The sequence below is a fragment of the Myxine glutinosa genome, chromosome 1 (assembly GCF_964187855.1).
Source record: "Myxine glutinosa chromosome 1, kmMyxGlut1.1, whole genome shotgun sequence".
NCBI classification, from domain to species: domain Eukaryota; kingdom Metazoa; phylum Chordata; class Myxini; order Myxiniformes; family Myxinidae; genus Myxine; species Myxine glutinosa.
The window spans coordinates 334,227,110-334,249,101 of NC_136261.1; the positions used below are offsets into that span (position 1 = coordinate 334,227,110).

The 21,992-nt window shown below is 45.5% G+C and overlaps 2 protein-coding genes across 7 annotated transcripts in view; one reads left to right on the forward strand and one right to left on the reverse strand.

Moving 5' to 3' along the window:
* LOC137412267 (USP6 N-terminal-like protein) overlaps positions 1-21,992 on the forward strand; it is a 1,021,586-nt gene that overhangs the window by 88,565 nt on the left and 911,029 nt on the right. For 3 of the 5 annotated variants that reach the window (XM_068097523.2, XM_068097529.2, XM_068097537.2), the window contains one exon: positions 12,933-15,506. The exons of the other annotated variants lie outside the window; for them this stretch is intronic. In XM_068097523.2, coding sequence (XP_067953624.2) covers positions 12,933-14,812 — 1,880 coding nt within the window. In that variant the 3' untranslated portion in view covers positions 14,813-15,506. Of the gene's footprint in view, positions 1-12,932; positions 15,507-21,992 lie in introns of those variants that run through there. 5 annotated transcript variants of the gene reach the window in all.
* Positions 15,418-21,992, reverse strand: part of LOC137412283 (switch-associated protein 70-like) — an 83,392-nt gene continuing 76,817 nt past the window's right edge. For both annotated transcript variants that reach the window (XM_078769790.1, XM_078769791.1), the window contains exon 12: positions 15,418-16,644. In XM_078769790.1, coding sequence (XP_078625916.1) covers positions 16,508-16,644 — 137 coding nt within the window. In that variant the 3' untranslated portion in view covers positions 15,418-16,507. The remainder of the gene's footprint in view (positions 16,645-21,992) is intronic.

Genomic DNA, 21,992 nt, shown 5'->3' on the forward strand with positions numbered 1-21,992 from the left:
GCGGAAGGTTAGATTACAAAGACAAGAGAGACAGCATAGAAAGGTGGGCACTTAAACACGGTCTTATCTTAGCCCCGACAGACGACAGATAAACGGGACAAGACTGACTCACACGGGGATTGATGGCAAGGAAGGCGGGTAATCGATGGCTCAAGGTGCACTCTTGGCTCAAGGACAGAATCGACCCGGTCCGGTCCAGAGATGCGGGAGGTCTCACAGCGCTCGGAGGTGGCGTCTGGTTCTCTTTCGTGGCTGAGGCGCATCTGACGTCACGTCCGGTAGGCTGCGTATATCCGGCGGGGAGTGACACGCCCTCGGCTCGTTAGCTCCGCCCCAGATGGAATCGGTCCGCCCTTCTTATTGGGTGCGGGGGGTTACCGGGCTCCGCCCTTGACGAGGGGCCGACAGGCAGCCCCTTCGTGGTAACCCCGTCGGCGCACATGGGTAATGGCGGCTAACCGAGCCGGAGTGAGGACGCACACTCCCCGCGCGCTGTTGTGGTAGTTGTTGTTGTAGTTGTGGTTGTTGTGGTTTCATGAGGAAGATGGGAGGAGGTATGGGGAGGTCCTAAACTAACTACTGGTGCCATACAATCACATTCTGGTGCAACGAAGAGTCAGAATTAATGGAAACGAGTCCTTAACTGACATAGACTAAGAATAACTAGCAAGATGTCCGAAAGTTGTCTACGTGAGATGCGGTGGACCTGGGCACGACATTTAATGGGGGAAAAAGGGGAAGGTCGGTTCTACAGAGTGTTATTTACAGGCAATGGGACTAGGGAATGGGGGATTGGGGATAGTTGGGGGGTATTGGGGAAATAGGGGAATATTTACAAGCGGATATGGATGGAGGCCAAATCCCATATCCGCAACAATATACACACAACACAACAACATGCATTTTAAAAGGCCATTTTCCCTGCTAGAGCGGGGGTTAGCCTTGCGGTCCCCATGACAATCTTCTCCATTTTGCCCTATTTTCTGCATCTCTCCTTGTTAACCCCCTTGCCCGCATTTCTTCTTCCACCATCTTTAGCCAAGTCTTTCTCGGTCTTCCCCGTCTTCTACTTCCTTCTACATTCATTTCCATCACTCTTCTCAACCAGTCACTTTCATCCTTCCTCAACACATGACCAAACCATCTCAACCTGTTCCTCTTCACAGCATCAATCACAGGCTCTATTCCCATCATCTTTCGCAATTCATCATTTGTCTTCCTCTCTCTCAACGATACTCCGCACATCCGTCGAACCATTCGCATTTCCACCCTTTCCAACCTTCGTTGCTGCTCTACGTTCATTACCCATGTCTCGCTCCCATAAATCATAACACTTCTCACACATGCAGCATACACCTTTCCCTTCAGCTTCAACGACACTCCCCTCATCATCAGCACGCCACTCAATTCCCGAAACTTCTTCCATGCACATCTCACTCGAGCAACCGTTGCCGAGTCTGATCCACCTCCTCCATTCAGCATGTCTCCGAGGTAGCAAAATGTTTTCACACCGTCTCCAAGATCCAACTCAACATTTCCTCCATCTGCAGCTCCCTCTGTGCACACCTTACATTTGAATGGAGCTGCCACACTGGTTAATGACCCTCTGAGACCACTACATTTTTGATGAACCCACTCAGCGCACATTGTACACTGAATGGAGTTCACTCCGACACCCTTCCTACACACAGCACAGGGCCACTTCCCAGTTCTTTCCACCTCACCACATGCTTTACCACTTGCCATCACCTTCGTCTTTCCGATATTCACCTTCAGACCTTTTGTCTCCATACATTCCTTCCACGTGTTCATCTTTTCCTTCAGTCCATCCATACTTTCCGCAATCAACACCAGATCATCTGCATACAACAAGTCCCACGGTAAACCCTCCTTTACGTTCTGAGCCAGCACCTCCATCACAGCTACAAATAGTAGTGGACTTAGTACCGACCCCTGATGCACTCCCACCTTCACCTCAAACTCACCACTGTTCCCGTCCTTCGTCCTTACAACTGTGCGCGCTCTTTTGTACATTGCCATCACTACTCTGATCAACCATTCCTCCACTCCTAACTTCCTCAATGCCCATGTCAATACTTTGCGTGGAACCCGATCGAATGCTTTCTCCAGATCAACAAACCCAAGAAACAACTTCTTCCTCTTCTCCATGTACTTCTCCTGCAACTGCCTCACAATGAAAAGCGCGTCTGTCGTTCCTCTTCCTGGCATAAATCCAAACTGCATTTCGTCGATCTTCACTTTCTTCCTTATCCTCCTCTCCAACACCCTTTCCAATACCTTCATTCCATGCTCCAATAACTTTATCGCTCGGTACGAGCCACACTCCAGAGGGTCACCTTTCCCCTTGTATAGAGGGACGAGGGTACTCAGTTCCCAATCCACTGGAATGCGGCCTTCTTTCACCACCAGATTACAGATCTCTGTCATTCTCTTCACACCCCAACTTCCTGCTGCCTTCAACATATCTCCCACAACTCCCGTCGGCCCTCCCGCTTTTCTACCCTTCATTGCTTTTATCGCTTCCTCAACTTCCTTCTCAGTTATCTTCTCTGCCGGTCCTAAAACTGGGTTACTCTCTATGTTGCCATCCCATTCATTCTCTGTATTCAACAGCATTTCCATATATCTTTTCCATCTTCCTTTAATTCCATCTGGGTCGACAACGATTTGTCCCACTTCATCCTTCAAGCAGCTCACCCCCATCACATCACACCTCTCTTTCGCTATCTGCTTTGCAATCCTGAATACCGCTCTCTGACCCTCTTCCGAATCCAAGCGTTCTCCGAACATTTTCCTACATGCCTCCTGCACCTTTGCTACCTCTTTCTTTGCAGCCTTCCTGGCTGCCTTATAACTTTCATGCTCTGCTGTTTCTGCTCCCGTACCCTTGGCCTTCTGCCACTCCTTGAACTTCTTCCTCTTCTCATCAATCCTCTTTCCAACTTCATCATCCCACCACCATGTTTCCGAGTGCCTCGGTGGTCCTTTTGTCCATCCACATACCTCACCAACGGCTCCCAACAGACTAGCTTTCATTGACATCCAACCACTTTCAAGCTCAACCACATCATCCTCGACCCTACTCAGCCTCTCTTTTAATGTCTCCCTTACTGTCACCTCTTTCAACCTCCACACCTTCATTCTCGGTTGGTACTTCACCCGCCGAGCTCTCCTCGCACCTTTCACCCTTACGTCGCAGACAACCAAGTGGTGCTGTGAAACAGCCTCCTCCCCCGGGATCACCTTTGTGTCTCGGAGGTGCCCCCTATCTCGCCTACGCACCATCAGGTAGTCAACGGTTGTCGTCGACCCACCTGACGTGTATGTAACAAGCTTATTATCCTCTTTCTGGAACTGAGTATTACAAATCAACAAATCAGCTCCATCAGCAAACTCCAAAATCCTTTCACCTTCTCCATTTCTCACACCATATCCGTAACCCCCATGAACTCCGTCAAAACCATCCATACTCCTTCCCACATGTCCATTTAGGTCTCCTCCTACCACAACAAGTTCCTCATCTTTCACGTTTTCCATCAGCTTCTCTATCGCACACCAGAACTTGTCCTTCTCTTCATCGCTCCGACCAACCTGCGGAGCATATCCCGAGATGACATTCACCAAGAGCTTTCCAATCATCATTTTCACCATCATCAACCTATCACTCACTCTAGTCACACTCACCACACTGTCTACAAACTCCTCAGAAAACAGGACACCAACACCATTCACGCCCTCCAGGCACCCTTGCCACACAAACTTGTATTTCTGTCCCTGCCTACCCTTCACCATTCTCACACCACTTCCCTTCCATCTCGTCTCTTGCACACAACATATGTCCACTCTTCTTCTGACCAATACTTCCACCACTTCTCCTGATCTCCCTGTCATTGTCCCTACATTCCATGTCCCAAACCTCAGAAACCGATCTCCACTTCGGGCTGTACCCTGCCCACATGTAGTTGTAATTGTCATGGTTCTCTTTTTGAGGCAATGTTTTTTATGGCCGGATGCCCTTCCTGACGCCAACCCTCTTAGTCGCCTCCTACGACACGCAGGGATACGGCGTACCTATTCTTATCCAGGGTACACACTGGGAAACGTTTAAAACATGGAAATCCTGGGGTGGGGGGGGGGGGGGGGGGGGATCACCGCTGCGGTTTAAACATATTTAAATAAATATTTAAACAAAACCATGAAAACAATCTGGGAAAAGTCTCTAAGTGAGAACGTGGATTTGAGAAAGCAGGAGCAGAGGTGAAAGAACAAACGAGAATATAGGGGGCAGGGCACAAGTCGAGACGAGGGGGCCGCACGAGACACCAGTCCACACGAGGTGCGGACAAAGAAACGACTAATTACACACAAATTTGCAACAACTACAAAACCAAAACCAAATAGAAACACACAATAACACATACACAACAAAATACGCAGCGGAAATTTGACAAAGAAACGAACGGGAAAACACTCAAACTTTGATGCCGTGGAGAGATCAAAGCAAGCCCCGTCGCTCGAGGGCCCGGAAGCGGAGGTCTGTGTATATATATATATATAATATATAGAAGTTTAAAAACACCTCACAGCCACAAAACACGAAATTAAAAACACCTCACAGCCACGAAACACGAAATTAAAAACACTTCACAGCCACGAAACACGAAATTAAAAACACCTCACAGCCACAAAACACGAAATTAAAAACACTTCACAGCCACGAAACACGATATTAAAAACACCTCACAGCCACGAAACACGATATTAAAAACACTTCACAGCCACGAAACACGATATTAAAAACACCTCACAGCCACGAAACACGATATTAAAAACACCTCACAGCCACGAAACACGATATTAAAAACACCTCACAGCCACGAAACACGAAATTAAAAACACCTCACAGCCACGAAACACGAAATTAAAAACACTTCACAGCCACGAAACACGAAATTAAAAACACTTCACAGCCACGAAACACGAAATTAAAAACACTTCACAGCCACGAAACACGATATTAAAAACACCTCACAGCCACGAAACACGATATTAAAAACACCTCACAGCCACGAAACACGAAATTAAAAACACCTCACAGCCACGAAACACGAAATTAAAAACACCTCACAGCCACGAAACACGAAATTAAAAGACTTTACAGCCACAAAACACGAAATTAAAAACACCTCACAGCCACGTGATTTAAAAACACCTCACCACCATATAATTCCAAATACCTCACCACCACGTGATTCAAAACCACCACCACGTTATTAAAAACACTTCACAACCACGGAAATAAAAGTTTCAGGGAGTAGTTCAGTGACAACAGACACTGCCCAGATATGTAGATATATAGATAAATAAACCTGAAAATCGCAGAACCAGAACTATTTATTTGGTCTGGGAAGTCCATGCGAGGTTTCTTCTTCTTCAGCCTCTCACAACCCTGGGTGAATATGCAATCTTTTAACAAAAAGTTGGAATTTTGCCAAATCTGTTTTATTCGTTTGTTAATATACCTCAGCCATTGACAAATCTGGAACTAAGTCTTTATAAGTTCATCAAATACTGAGACCGCGAATGACATTCGCTGAGCTAAATGTTGATATCTCTTCTGAGGTAAAAAACAAAAAACAAAAAAAAACAGTTTTAAAGCATTATACGTGTCAAACGATACATTTTATGAAACGGGGAAACCTAATACACACTTTGGTGGTTTTAAAATGACAGAATAGGTCTTTATTAGAAAAAAAAAAAAGAACATTGAAGACGACGCTGCTAAAAAAAATACACCGCTCTAATGCATAACCACGAGTTTAAACTACATTTACAACAAATATGAAAACTATTTTCATATCCCAATGTTAAATATAGAATATACAGAAGATAATGTTTAAAAAAAAGAGCCCTATCTTCCAATGGTAAAAAAATCCTTCAAAAAATTCCTGGATCGGGAATAATATCCTGAGCTTCACCAAAAACTAATCAATTCTTCCTTATCCCAAGGGCAATCATCCCACCAACTTTCATCCAAATCCGTTCAGAACTTTTCCAGATATCTTGTACACTGTGGAAAAGCTGTCCATGCACGCTCGCTTTCGAAGTTAAGTAACTTTTCTCAATTGTGTTTTTGTCGAAACTTGTCTTGTATGTACCTATTGGGGTGTCTTGAATAGTATTCTTGGCGTTGGTTTTTCATACCTGTGTGCAGAATCGTCGGTCTCTCTTATCGCGTATTCTGAGGCCTAAGTGTAGTACTAGGCTACTGTGTCCAACCTTGGCTTGAGGCTTCGTTTTTGTCTCAGCGGTTCTCCGATCGCGCTGCAATTATTTTCCGGTCTCTGTTTTCACGGTCTTTTCATCCCATACTTCCTTGTTTTAAAATCTCAAAAAAAATAAAAAAACCCAAAAACATTTCCTTCTGTTCTTATTCGTTTATTCGTTCTTATTTGTTCGTTCGTTCATTTTTCGACCACGTTGTTTCGTTTGTGATCACGTTGTTAAAAAATGTCTCATCTGAACCCTGAAGACCTGTATTCTGTCATATTCTATAACACCTTTTTCTTCTTCTTCTATAAAAGGATGCTTTCAACTTGCTCACCAAATCCATTCATTCCAAAAAAATATTCCATCTCTTATAGTGCATCTTTCATTCATTCCCTAAACTCTCCAGCACTCCATCCTCCCTCCAGCGTCCTCAAACGTATTTTTGACTCGAATGTCTCAAGAAACTCATTTTGCAATAAATGTTCGTTTCCCATTAATCGTACATTTTTCAAAATCCCATCACCCCAAAATCCCATTTCCCATCACCCCTCCCCTCTAAATCTTCCCCCTTGCCCCTCCCCTCCAAATCTTCCCAATCACCCATTCCTTTCAAATCTCCCCCCACACCCCTCCCCTCCGAGACTCTCCCTCGCTCCTCCCCTCCTAGACTCCCCTCTCACCCCTCCCCCTTAAAGCGTCCTCCCCGCTTCTTCCCCCTTCCAACTTTCACCTTCATCTCCCTCAACCTTCTGCCTCGCTCTTCCCCCTCATCAAATAACACCTCACTGCACCTCTCCCAATCACCATCAAACCTTTTGTCTGCCCCATTCTTCCCTTTCTCCAAGCTATTCTGTAATCTCCGACACACCTTCAACAGCTCTCCCTACCTCTTCCTCTTCTTCCACATCTTACCCTACCGCTCCCCCCCCCCTGTTCTGTATCCGATGCTCCCCCTTCCTCTTCCTTAACAGTATGGACCTCAAACATCCGGGGCCTTTGCTCAAACTTGTCTGATCTCTCCATACAGGTTGCTTCTGACAAACCAGACGTGATCTGCTTAACAGAAACTTTCCTCCTTCATGATGTCTCTGATTCCTTGGTATCTCTCCCAGGTTACTCCCTCCTCCGGTATGATAGACCTGAGCCTCGTCCTGGAGGTGGGGTTGCTATCTTTATAAAAAACTCTCTTTCTCACTCGCCCTGCACTGCCCTCTCTCCACCTCACCCCCAGGAATACCTTTGGCTACGGCTTCCCCTTCGCTCCCGCCTTTTGTTCATATGTGTGTTGTACCGTCCACCAAACAGTGATGACTCCATCTACATCTCGCTGTCTGAGAATATGGACCAACTTCTATCTACCCATCCCAACTCTCTCTTCCTCATATGTGGTGATTTCAACTGTCACCATGCCAGTTGGCTGGGTGTGGGTACCGCTCTCACCAGACATGGCTCTTCAGCAAAGGACTTCTGTGACTCACTGGGACTGACACAATCTGTCAATTTCCCGACCCGGATTTCAGTCAACGGAGCATCTTCTCTTCTGGACTTGGTTATGACTAACTTCCCTGAAAATGTCTGCTGCTCTTCTTCTGCTCCAATCGGCTCTTCTGATCATGTGCTTGTCAAAGTGGACATCTCTCTGACCATTCTCAGAGAGCCTCCTCAGCATCGACGAGTCTGGCATTTCACTCAGGCCAACTGGCACGGTCTTCAAGCAGCCATCAATCATCTGGACTGGTCTCCCATCTCTACTGCCTCTGACATAAATTCTTCCTGGGAATTCTTCCAAAGCAAACTGCTCTCTCTCATGCACAGATTTATCCCATCTCGTCTTCTGTTGTCTTACCCTTCCTCCCGTCCATGGTACACGGAATCTTGTGGTGAGGCTATTGCCCAGAAACAACTTGCTTTCGTCTCCTGGAAAGCAAATCCAACGGAAGGAAATCTCATTTCCTTTCACAAAGCCCTAAACAAGTGTGTGTCCACCCTCAGGGGAGCCAGGAAACAATATCTCACCGTTCTCAGGACCGAACTCTCTTATCTGTCTCCCTCTTCCAAGTCCTGGTGGCATCTGGTCAAATCTGTTTCTGGTGTTTGTTCCCCCTCCATCCCCTCCCTCACCTCAAATGGCCACATGGCTGACTCCGCACGTGAAAAAGCTGAATGCCTCAACTCTGTGTTTGCCTCTAAATCTTCTGTCCCAAACCCATCCCTCTCTGTACCCACCGTACCCAGTCGTACCCAGCTGCTCCTGGACTCTGTGTCCTTTCCTTCTGACAAGGTGGAAAAGTTTCTGTCAACCCTCGACTCGGATTCTGCAACTGGACCTGACGGCATCAGGCCACGGGTCCTAAAATCCTGTTCTTCCGCTCTTTCACTCCCTCTCTCTGTTCTCTTCGCCCTCTCTTTTGCTCAAGGTCATCTTCCATCTGCTTGGAAATCTGCCAACATCACCGCTTTGCACAAAAAAGGTGCAAAAACAGATCCCAGCAACTACAGACCAATCAGCCTTCTCCCAATTATCAGCAAAGTCATGGAATCCATCATTGCTTCAGATATGAAATCTTTCCTCTTCTCCAATGGCTTGATCTCTGATCATCAATTTGGTTTCAGACCTGGACACTCTACCCTGGACATGCTGCTTCTGCTTTCTCAACAATGGATGGAGGTCCTCAATGCCAAACAGGAAATTAGAGCAGTCTCCCTTGACATATCACGTGCCTTCGATACGGTCTGGCACCCCGCTCTGCTCACCAAACTCTCCTCTTTTGGTATCCATGGAAATCTCCACGCATGGCTGGCGGACTTCCTCTCTAGTCGTAGTCAACGTGTGGCCCTGAATGGGTTTCTCTCATCTCCTCTTCCTGTTCAGGCTGGAGTTCCACAAGGCAGTGTTCTGGGCCCTGTGCTTTTTCTGGTCTTCATCAATGATCTCTCTGACTCTCTTGAAAATCCTCTGTATCTCTTTGCTGATGACTCTACTCTCTGTCGCTCCATTCTTCATCCCTTAGATCGGCAGTCTGCTGCCTCCTCACTCTCTGCAGACCTGGACAAAATCACAGACTGGGCAAACAAGTGGAACATGTCTTTCAATCCTGACAAATCTCACACTCTTACGATGTCTCTCCGAAAAGACCGACTGGACAACCCTCCCATCCACTTTCTGAATAATCCTCTCCAAGAAATTCTGTCACTCAAGCTTTTGCGTCTTACTATCTGCCCTGATCTTTCCTGGGAAAACCACATTTCAAATCTGGCCTCCAAAGCCAGTCGCCGACTCGGCATCGTCCGTCGTGCGAAGTCCTTCCTTGGCACACCTGAGCTCCTCACCACATACAAGGCTTTCATCCGCAGCTCAATGGAATACTGCTCTCCCCTCTGGGCTGGTGCTCCTGCCTCACACCTAGCTCGTCTTCACGCTGTTGAAACCAAAGAATTCAGAATCATTGGAATCTCCCGCGATGAAGCTAACTCCAAGGGCCTCTCACTCACTCACCGCAGGCAGGTTGGTGGTCTTTCCATCTTCTACCGACTCTTCTCTGGCCTTGCCCCCCCAGCTCTCTCTGGGCTCTGTCCCGCAAATATTCCTAAAGGTCGCACAAGATCTGCCTGCAACCCTCTTATGGTCAAACTGCCAAAATCAAGACTCTCTGCTCACCTTGACTCCTTTATTCCTCGCTTCTCCCGCCTCTGGAACAAACTCCCTCACTCTCTTCAATCCCACTCCACCCTCCAGGTCTTTAAAACTGCTGTTCACCACCATCTCTTATCTTCCCCCATCCAAAACCTTGATCTTTTCTACCCCCGCTAATTTCACCCCAATTCCACTTTTTTGAAATACCAACTTCTGTCCTGGAAGTCCTTGGTGTCCTTGTGTTTTATACTTCTCCCTCCACCCCCCCCCCCCTTCCCACGCCTCCTCCCCCCAAGCCCTCTCCCTTCCACACATCACCCTGCTCTCAAATGTTGTGTTTGTGTGCTTCCCCTTCTCTCCCCATCTTGTCTTCCGCTCCCTCTTTTTGTGTGTTTTGTTTGTCTGGTTGATTTGTTTGTGAAGTAAATGTTAGCTCTTTCACGAGCCTCGATTCAGTATACAAAAAAAAAAAAAAACAAAAAAAAAAAACACACACACACACACACACACACACACACACACACACACACACGAGTGAAAGCATTACTCCCGCGGTTTGATGGGGTGGTGTACAAGGGAGGTATTCAGGACTGCTTCTGGTCTACTTCAATAGCACGAAACTTTCAGATCTTTATTTTAACGATCATCAAAAATGATTATTCTATTAACATTGAAGTAACACTACGTGGGGTACCTTGCTTATACGCACTCTCATTCTTTATTAATTTGTTTGATATTTGTCAAGCATTTAAAATGCTTCTTGCAGACTTTGGATCTTCCCACGCTGTCATGTTCAAAGTTGCTTGTCTCGTGCCATTTTGAACTCGCTCATAGACTTTCAAGCAATCACTAGCTGATGAAAACTATTTTTACATATTCACTAGTTTGCAACTTTTATTGTGGTTTCTTGTAATTAGCTTTAAATATTTAATGTAACTGGTGTATATTACTAAAATAATTTATAATTACTCGCAATTTGCCCGTGCCTGCACGGGATTCTAAGTGAGGTAGGGATGGACTATGGAGTCTGCACAAATGCAAATGGCGTCTTCTGTCTTTGAGCCGGCAGGTTGGGAGCTACCTTTCACATTTGTTGCCACATCCGATGCAATTTAAATGCTCCAATGGTGGTGAGGTGCTCCATTTTGAAACTGTTTGTTCAATGTATGTAGCTTTTTGATGCCGAGGGTCTGTAATAAATAATTTGTATTGGTGTTGAGCCAGTGAACAATATTGCAAGTTACTAGTAGCATTTACTGTACAAATATCCACAATCGGTTTCCTGCATATTTTCATTGTGGTAAGTGGATATTACTAGCACATGAAAAGATAATATGTATAGCAAAAATAAAACTTTAAGTTTTCGAATTTATTTTATATACTTGAAGGTAACTGTGATATTACATTAACTTTCACAGAAATTTAAATTAGAACGGCACTCGGTAGAGCGCATACCTCCGCCATTGGCTGAAATCGTCTGAACAGTTTGTTTTGTAACCCACTGATAGGTCGGATCTGGATTCGGACCTGAACCAAAATCTAATTGGCTTGTTCTTGTCACCTAACCCACTCATCCCCCAAGTTTAGTCATAACTCGTCCATAACTTTTATAAATCTCATGTTATATATCGCATTTCGCCCAATCTCTCAATGGTGAAGAATCACCTAAGAAGAAGAAGAACCACCTTTAGAGGCCATTTTTCCCCGCAGAGCAGGGGTTGGCCTTTTTCGGGCACCGTGGTCCCCTTTTTTTTTTGAAGCAATGTTTTACGGCCAGGTGCCCTTCCAGTGAACTGGTACTCAATTTGCCGACCTCGGAAGGATGACAGGCTGAGTCAACCCCCCTGGCGTTAATTCAGCGATCGACTAGGATTCAAACCCAGGATCCTAGGATCCCAAGCCGGCACCCTAACCGCTAAGCCAACACCAGGCTCCGAAGAAGAATCACTTAAAAATTAAATAATTCTCGTATGTTTATTCATATTCAGATCTTCACCTGAATCGAATCGATTCAGTCTTGTCAGACACCCAACCGGTCCACAAAGTTTCGTCTAAATCCGTTCACAACTTTTTGAGATATCGTGCTATGTATTGGTTTTAGCCCAATCACTCAATAGTGAAAAATCGCTTTAAAACTTCTCTGTTCCAGATTCAAATCTTCAAAATTGAATCACTTCTTCCCTGTCACATACGCAACCTCTCCACCATGTTTCATCCGAATCCGTCCACAACTCTTTGAGATATCCTGCTATGTATCGTTTTTAGCCCTGTCTCCCAAATGGTGAAGAATCACTTAACAAACTCTACTATCTGGATCCGGATGTTCACCGAAATCTAATCCTTTCATCCTTGCCACATGCACTACATCTCCGCCAAACTTTGTCCGAATCCATCCACAACGTTTTGAGATATCTTGTTCACAGTCAAACGGACACACAGACAGGAGTGAAAACATAACCTCCATCCACCTTAGCTGGAGGAGGTAAACAGACAGAAAGGGGTGAAAACACAACCTCCATCCATCTTCAGTGGCGGAGGTAATTAGTATCCATCTATATTGCACACTTCTAAATTTCTACAAATGTTGAATGGGGAGTAGCACCACAAAAGTGAAAATAACCCAAACTTTTGCACAGTAGTGTAGAATTCAGCTTTCTGGGGTGGGAAGAGGATGGGGTTTGTAGTTGTTGGACAATTGGCAATTTTGGGCCAAATTGTTTGGTATTAGATAAACTCTGTATTGTGATGTAAGTAGAACACATGTTCACCAAGAGTAATTAAAAAGCAGATTTTTAAAAATTATCAGCAATAATCAAATTTTGTATTTGACAAGTTGTATAATTATGGCATTGTATTACCAGTAATTAATTTCATAAACTGTATTCCTTTTGGAAACGAAGCCATGGCAAACTTTGTTGCTACTGTACAAGATCGTTACGTTTTAATTTTAATACTTGATGAGAAAAAAGCAAAACAACCTGATTGTGTTGCTGTGATCCCTCCACAGGTGACAAGGAAATCAGAAAGTCGCATGGTATTGAAGACAAGATGAAATCGCCAGAAAGTAGCTTGAAGGATGTAAGGCCTGGCAGACTGGAAAAAAACCCATCAAAGTCGAAATCTGGAAAACACAAAAAAACTGAACCGCTCGATCAAGACATGAAAGAGGAGGCAGAGGCTGCGGAGCTTATGGATTTGAAAGAACAAAGTCGCAATGACAGAAAAGAAAAACTGCCAGGGACGCCCAAAGAAGCATCCCATGACGGATCCATCTGGAAGTCCTTTCGGCGGAAACGTTCACGCGTCAAGCCACAAACAGTTCCGGACCATAAGAGCGATGCCAAAAACTTGAGGTGGACTAAACCAACAAAGGACAAGATTGTGACGAAAGGTGACAAAACGGTTGGTCATAAAGACATCTTCAACGCATCGACGACTCTTGTTCCCTCTTCCGATCATCATCTACAAGCCGGAGGGATACTCGTCGTGGATTCCATTGAGCGGCCAAAAAATAAACACAAATCACACTATGAGAACCTAACGGAAGACAAGTTCCTCAATGATCCTGTCTCGATTGAAATGGGCTCGTCACAAGGCCACAACAAGGACAATAATGTGGATAATGGAATGGTTTCTTTAACAGGCGCAACTGTAATTATGAGAAATGAGGATCAAAGCCAGTATAATGAGGGCAGCAGCAACAGCTCAATGGGCGCACTTCGGAAAAAGCAAATGCCCTACCATCATGTCGAACGGCCAATGCCCATTTATGATGGAAAGTTCACCACAGAACAGATTTCTGACTTGCCAATACAGGGTGGCACCAAGGCTATTCCATCAATGCATCAGCCATCAACTGCAAACCAAAATGACGTTTTAATGGATTCAAAAGCAGCAAACTTTGCAAGACCCGCATCCCTTTCTTCTCAAATGAAGACCCAGCAAACTAACTCTTCAAGGGAAAAAATAACCTCTCCTCCACCCTATCATCTCAAGTTTCCAGTACGGACCCCTGGCCTGACTCAGAGGCAACGCACCCATGACAAAATATCAACATCTGCTCAGCACCATCACCTGCCAAGTGTGCAACAGCATAAACCACACCCTCCAGCATATCAACGGCCTCCGGGATACCGACGAGGAACTGATTTACCTCCCATTTTGTCTAATTATACCAAGAAAGAGATCCATCAGCTCATGCAACCCACGATACCCAAGAGTCCAGAATATGTGAAGTTTGACACGGGAAATGTTTCAGCAATTGACCCAAGAAACATATCATCCAGAATGTCTTTAAGAGACCAGGATAGTCTGCATTATTCACGACATAGGCACGAATATTCTGCTTCAACTCCTTTTCCCATCCCTCAGCAACTGACACCACCATTTATTGGAAGTACAAGAGCTGACTACACTGTTTTACCGAATATTCAGCAATCCTTGCCAGCGTCCTCAAATTTTCAACATTCCGCAGTGCAACTTGCATCTCACCACCAGCCTACGCCACCAACTCCCAGAGATCAAACCTCGCAGATGTTTTTCTCCAATTCCTCAACATCTTCTGACCATAAGCACTTCCTGCCACATTTCCCCACCAACCAGCAACCACAACTTCCATCTTCCAGCAACAATAAATCACCATCTGCATTAAAAGAGACACTTTATTCTCCACTTGCTTTATCACAAAGGCCACTTCACTCCCAATACCTCACAGACCATCAGGGTTATTCTTCGCACAAGCAGTTTACTGTGTTGCCGTCTGTTTCTTCCACAACGCATTCTGGGCTTGACCAACCAGCACCTGCCTCAATCCAGCAGCATCCTTATCCCCAGAACTCGTTAGCAAAAACATTATTGTCTGATTCACTCGAATCACTGGTTGTATGACTTCATTATCAGTAGCCAGGCTTCATCTTCCTTTCGAGGCCTTCTCGGAGAGTGATTAAGCTTAGATGTATTGGATGTAAAGATGGGTAGCTGGTTCTGCCATTCTTTGGGTATGATAACTGTGGAAGTTAAATCCACCGCCTTGTATATATTTTGAGTAGTTCCTCTTTTATAGGTGTAGTGGTAGTCGTAGTAATTTACACAACCGTTGTACATCTTCCGGTCTTCCAATTTGTCAGCAGTTGACTGATGCACTTGCATTCAAAAGGCACGTTTGAAATTTACCTCCACCAGCACATTTTGCTGATAGCAGGTCACCAGTGTCATCACTTGGCGCCATGCTCACCCTCACCAACTCTCATTCCTTTCCTGGTGTAGATTGAACACTTCAAGTCTGTACATCTTTTATCCTAGTTTTATGCTGATCATCCTCACCACTTTTCATGACACATGCATTAATATAAGGTATATATTGCATATGCTAAAAACACAGAAGCATTTATTTAAGAAAAAGTTCTTGTAAAGTTTCTAAACTTCTGTAATTATATTTTTATTGCTACCTTTGGAGGTTGAATTAATAACATGTAACAAAACGTGATGCACAGCACTTTTCAGAGGTTTTTATTTACAGCAATACCGAACAACTGTTACAAAAAAAGAACAAATTGTGGCAATAAAATGTATTTGAACTTTTTCTCTAAGACAGAACTCCTCGTGCAACAAAAACAACTAATCATACCAAAATACACCATTTGGTGTCTGTCTGACGGTGATACATGCGGTCGGTCGTTACTTATCCAATCTCAACCAAGTACGCCAGGGGGGTTAAAGGTCACAGGACGGAGGGTGTAGCGGTTTAATTTACCTTCTTCTCCAAGGGGGGTTTTCCTCCTTGGACAAACCAACAACCTTCTTCAACCCTCTTCTGGTGAAACTGCTAAAATCAAGACTCTCTGCTCACCTTCAGTCCTTCACTCTTTCATTCCTCTTTTCCCCATCTCTGGAACAAACTCCCACATTCTCTTCAATCCTTCTCCTCCCTCCAGGTCTTTAAAACAGCTGTTCACCACCATCTCTTATCTTCCCCCATTCAAAACCTTGATATTTTCTATCCCCATGAATCCGCCCCAAATCCACCCCTTTCAATCTCCGACTTCATTCCTGAAATTCCTAGTAGTGTCAATTTGTTTTATACCGTGTACCCCTTCCCTTCCCTTCCCTCCCCCCCTTCCAGCCTTCCCAGCCCTCTCCCTTCCCGATTTACCTCCCAACCCTCTCCCTTCCACAGATCTCCCGATGTCCCTGTTCTCTACTGTTGTGCTTGTGTGTTTCCCTCTCTCTCCCCATCTTGTCTCCCAACCCTCAATCATTTTAATGTTTAATGACTCAATCATTCAATTTATTTTAATTTCACAAGGGCTTTCCGAGTAGGAAATTCCATTTCACAAAATGTTCAGGGATTCTCGAGTTAAAACGTAAAGATTGATTCTCCTCAAGATCATCTGTTCTATCTCGAGGAATGACACCTTCAATAGCAGTTCAATAGTTCCAAGTGTGCAACATTTCAGGCCGTGCAGGATTTCCGATGATTTGAGAGAGGAGGTACCAAAACAAGAAACCCATATGAGATTTCCATATTTCCTGGTGGAAATAACCACAATGATAAAGGCAAGCATATTTTCATGGCAAGTTCCATCATGTCTCCATACGAGCAATGCCATGCTGCAGCCGATCCACGGTATCCTCCTCTGGCGTACGGCTTTCTTGCCGTCTCCAGTATGGGCGTGCGCCATTGTTTCCTCGAAATGACATCACCGTGGAGCTGGGGTCACCTGTTGGCCAGCATATCAATAATCAGTGTCATCATATCACATTGTCATTGGAGCATGTATACAAACAACCTGCTCGTGATGTCGAGTCTCCCAGGTTATAGTCCCACATACTAATGCTGATTTGCTAATGATCTCCATATTTCCTTGTAATTGATGTAAAACTATCACATATGCTTACTATAATGTCATCATTGAATTGCATGTAACTTATAATATTGTCGTGCGAATCCCTCAAGGTTAACACCAGGGACCGCGGAAGACCGAACGGATTTAATTGAGGCGACGACCAACTCGGATTCGGCTATAAAACGCGGGAGGAAGAAGTGAAGAAGAAGAAGAAGAAGAGGCGGAAGCACTTACCTGGAAAGGGAACGAACTCAAACGGACACGGGTTTAACAATGAATGGAAAGTAATGCAAGGGTTTATTTCAAATAAAGGTCGGGACAGGGAAACGCGATGATAAATCTAACAATGATCCGAAATCGGGATCCCGCACACCTCACTTCAGAAACGAACAAAGGACTGAATTAATAAAATTAATGTCTCGTCGTGTACTTGTGAAATGTGGTGCGTCGTATCTTTGTCTGTAGTCGTGTCCGCCGTCCAACGCGGCTACAAGCTCTGGCGCGAAGAAACCCTTCGTCCGCTCGCTCGCATGCTTCGCCCGGCCTCGATGCGACTCGCTCCGCGGCACGCCTAACTGCACCGGATCCCGCTCCAAGCACCGACGAACCGTCACCCAGCACGAAGAACGAAGGTCCAGCACGCAAGAAGGAAGAGCCAATGAAGACCCGAGACAAGCGAAGAAGGGGAAGGGCTTCAAGCACAGAGAGATCTCCAATACGAAGGGGTCCAGCACGCAGAGTCCAAGAAAGCAAAGAGAGTCATGCAGCCCAAGAGAGCAAATGTCGTCCAGCGCATTCCTTTGTAACCTTCCCTCTGACGTCAGTCTTGGCGCGCCACCAACCAGGGCCTCGTAGCTTCCCGCCGTTTGCCGAACCTTGTCGCGCCTTCCACGCTGATTGGTTCCAGGTTCGCGCCTCCCACGCCAACCAATCACAGTCCTCCTGGGCGTGGTTACAACTCATCTCACACGATGTTGCTAGGCCAGCTGGTGGTGCGGCGGGCGGCGGCCATCCGGCGGTGCCCCGATCTGGCTTCCTGCCGGTCTTCTTTCAAGGTCATTGCAAGGGAAGGGAACTAATTACTGTTGCACTAAAAGGCCTATCTAAGTGTTTATATGGGTATGCATTGCCATAAGGGACAACGGTTTGGCGACAGGGGGGACGACGGACAAAGGAATCTTATCCATAATCCCTGCACTATTTAGCATGCCTTGCTCCCTCGTAGCGGGGACATCAATACAGCTTATCCCGACAAACCGGACTAAACATAGGACTTATTACAGGGTAGATTCCCTATCGCGACAGTCGAAGCATGTTACCTATACAGATCTACCTGGCTCTAGATATTCCTTTACCCCCCGACATAACAATATGTACAAGCAACATATATCATCATATACTATTGTAGAAAGTCCTTTCTTGGCACACCTGAACTCCTATCCACCTACAAGGCCTTCATCCACAGCTTGATGGAGTACTGCTCTCCCCTCTGGGCTGGCGCCCCTGCCTCACACCTTGTTCAGCTTGATGCCGTGGAAACCAAGGCCTTAAAGATCGTTGGAATGTCCCGCGATGATGCCGAGTCAATGAGTTGATCACTTCGCAATCGCAGACCAGTCGATAGTCTATGTCTTCTACCGCCTCCTTTCTGGTATTGCACCCTCTGCTCCTTCCGTGCTTTGTCCTCTCTTTCCCTCAGGGCTCACGTGGTACACCATAAACACCCTTCTCGTGAAACTACCTAAATTCAGGATCACTGCTCACCTCCAATCATTTGTTGCTCTTTTTCCCCACCTGTGGACTCAACTTCCACCTCCTCTTCATTCTCATACTTCCCTCCAGGTCTTCAAGAGCTGATCACCACCATCTCAGCTCATCCCAAATCCAAAACCATGACGTTTTCTACCCTCGTTAACCGCACCCAAATTCCTCTTTCAAATTTTCCCTCCATGGAGTTTCCTTCTCTATCCATCTTGTTCACCCTACGCATGCATGTTTCTGCGTCCTGTTTTTGTCTGTTACGTCTTGATCCGTTCAGTGTACTTCATCTTCCACGAGCCTCGACTAAGTATACAAAACAAACAAACTCTGAGCAACTTGGATCCTTTATTTACCTTCTTCTTCAGACACAATTATTTCCCTGGCAGAAGAGTTTTTTTGAAATCTGGAGACATTCTTACCATTACTGCACTTACAAGAATTGTCCATTTAGCTCTCAGGTTCAGAATGATTGCACACTTAAGCTGCAGCATCCGTTGAGCTATTTTTCTTCACGCTACTATAATTGACACTATGAATGGTAATCTATGCCTAATCAAGTTATTCTGCATCGGTGGACACATACAACATGGTTGGAATCAACAGAACATATTAATCAAAGCATTCCATCTGCCTTGGGAAGCAAATAAATGTCTCCAGCATTAACCCTTTGTCGGAGCAAAAGAGGGGCACCTCATCCCTCTCTTGATCCAGCTGAGGGGTTAATGCCTCAAACATCAGCTTTATTTGCTTCCAATGGAAGTTAGCATACCTCCAGTCAACATCCTGTTTATTCCATCCATTACTTTTCTCCTGGCTTGGTGCAAGCCATAATTTGTGCCATAATTTGGAATCTATTGACATCCGCCATGAGTCCCAAATGTTTTTTAACTGTGGCGTGTGGATCAAGTCCAGTAGCCGTTGTTGTCTCTCTGCTCTTGGTTTGATGCCAAGTCTGCAGCGCATCACCCTTTGAAACCACCACCTGTTGGTTTCGTGAGGATATATAAGAGGTGGCATACTCACCTTTGAACAGTTTAGTCTGGGTTTGATTCCTCAGCAAACTATATAGTATAATTATAGTGGGGTTATTTTCAGGCAGGGTGTTACAATGTTGCTCAACATCCACAAGAACCTCAAAAATGAACTTTTAAACTTGATTACCTCCTCTAAAACCCAGTGGCACCTTGTTAAATCTACCTCTGGCGTATCCCTTCCTCTCACTTCAAATGGCAGCATAACCGATTCCGTTCATGAAAAAGCTGAATGCCTAAATTCTGTGTTTGCTTCAAAATCTTGTGTCCTCAACCCCTCACTCTCAGTACCCATCCTTCCTTATCATACCCAACTGCTCCTGGCCTCTGTGTCTTTTGCACCTGAGAAGGTGGAGAAGGTTCTTTCAACCATCGACTCACTCTGCTGCTGTACCGGATGGCATCAACTCACGTGTCCTAAAAACATTCTCTCCTACCCTTTTCACCCTGTCACATGTGCTCGGTCATCTTTCATCTTCCATATATATATATATAATCCCTTGAATGCTCAGTAGCATTGGCAGCAGGAAGATACAAGTGGCGGCATGAGCATGTGCTGGCAGTGGTAGTGCAGATGGTGCAACAAGAGGTGCTGAGATCGAGAGAGAGAGAGAGAAGAGTGGAGAGGGAGACCGATGGGGGAGATGTGTTTTGTCAAAGAGGGCCAAGTGGTGAGATGTGAAAGCAAGAGGACTGTCTGTCAGATGCTTGTGATTGGCAGGTGGTGACAGACCTAAAGCCACAATTGGTATTCCCAGAAGAGATCTGTGTGACAAGGTTGCGGCCTGACATTGTCATTTGATCAGGTGCAACAAGACAGGTCATCTTCGGGGAATTGTCTGTACTTTGGGAAGAGAACATGGAGGAGGTGCACGAGAGGAAGAGAGGAAAGTACAGTGAGCTGGAGGCAGAGTGCCGGGAGAAGGGTTGGTGAGTTTCTTGTCAGCCATTTGAGGTGGGGTGTCGAGGGTATATTGGCAATTCCTTTTCTGCATTTCTTGCTCGGCTTGATGTGTGTGGGACAGAAAGAAGGAGGATGTGTGACAGTAGCCCAGGTTGCCTTGAAAGGCTCATTTTGGATATGGAGGAAGTTTATGGAGGCACGTTGAATGGTGCAGGTTGAGGTTGTGGGTGGTGGTTCATTTCAGCCTAAAGGGGTAGTGACTGAGCATGGGAGAGCAATGGAGATGTGTGAATGGTGTGTGTGTGTGTGTGTGTGTGTGTGTGTGTGTGTGTGTGTGTGTGTGTGTGTTGCAGGAGTGGGTGTGTGTGTTGCAGGAGTGGGTGTGGTTTTCCATAAATGTGTTTGTTTGAGTGGCGCATGTTGTAAGAGTGGTGGTCGGTTTTTTTTTTCTCGTTTTTTTGGTGTGTGAGTGAGTGGATGAGGGGCTGTTCATTCTGGGAGTGGAGGCGATTTTGTTGTTGTAGTCTGCGTTCTCACTGGCTGGGGGTGGGGGTATGTACGCATCCGGGTGTAGCTGCTGCATGTGGAGGCGTATGTGCCCCTGCTGGCCCACCTTGGCTGACCGTATCTAGGTTGAAAGGCCGAAAATGGATTATGCTGAGGACCTCGACTGAGGACCCGGTCAGTGAGGCACACTTGTGACCAGGTGTGTTTTGAAATTATATATATATATATATATATATATATATATATATATATATATACTGCATACCGTATTTAAAACTAGGTGACTCGTAACAGGACTGAAAGTTTTGTGTCTTATTTTAATATAAACAGCAATGCTCATTTTGTCAGTTGTGGGGTACAGTTGTGTTTATCAGCAAGTCATTTATTTGAGTGAGGGGCGTGCATCAGTGAGGTGCATAGACAAATGTTTGGAATATGTGCTGCCTGGCCGGGTTGCTGAAGGCCATGCCAATGTAGAACCAGTAATGCTATGCACCTGCTGCTCATGTGTACATGTCATCATAACCAGCTGTGTCACGTGGCCGCTGTGCAATTGTGCAAAACAAAGGTGAGACACGTCTGTGTTCATCAGTAGACCTATCAGGTTTAAGTGGTTAAACCCCTGATGTCTGCGCCAGTTCTTGTGCAAGTTGGTTATGAAACCATGCACACTGTACACGTGAGCAGTGGTAAAAACCTGTACAATATGGTTTCCTCCTTTATACAGTTTGTTATTGGGTGTCTGACGTCGATTGTAGGCCAACCTAGTTGGGTGCAGAGATTTTTAGTCTGTTCAACCCATTATATCACATGAGGTTGAGTTCCATGAGTAATAGTTCAAAACCTCGATAGGAGCCGTGGCACACAGTTTTTTTTATGTCGTATGCAGCCTGTGGGCTGCTGGTTGCATCATTGCTGGGAGTGTGGCTGTGCCGCTGATGCAGTGCCCCCTTTTTACTGGTACTCATTTTTCCGACCTCGGAAGGAAGACAGGCTGAGTCAACCACCTGATGTTATCT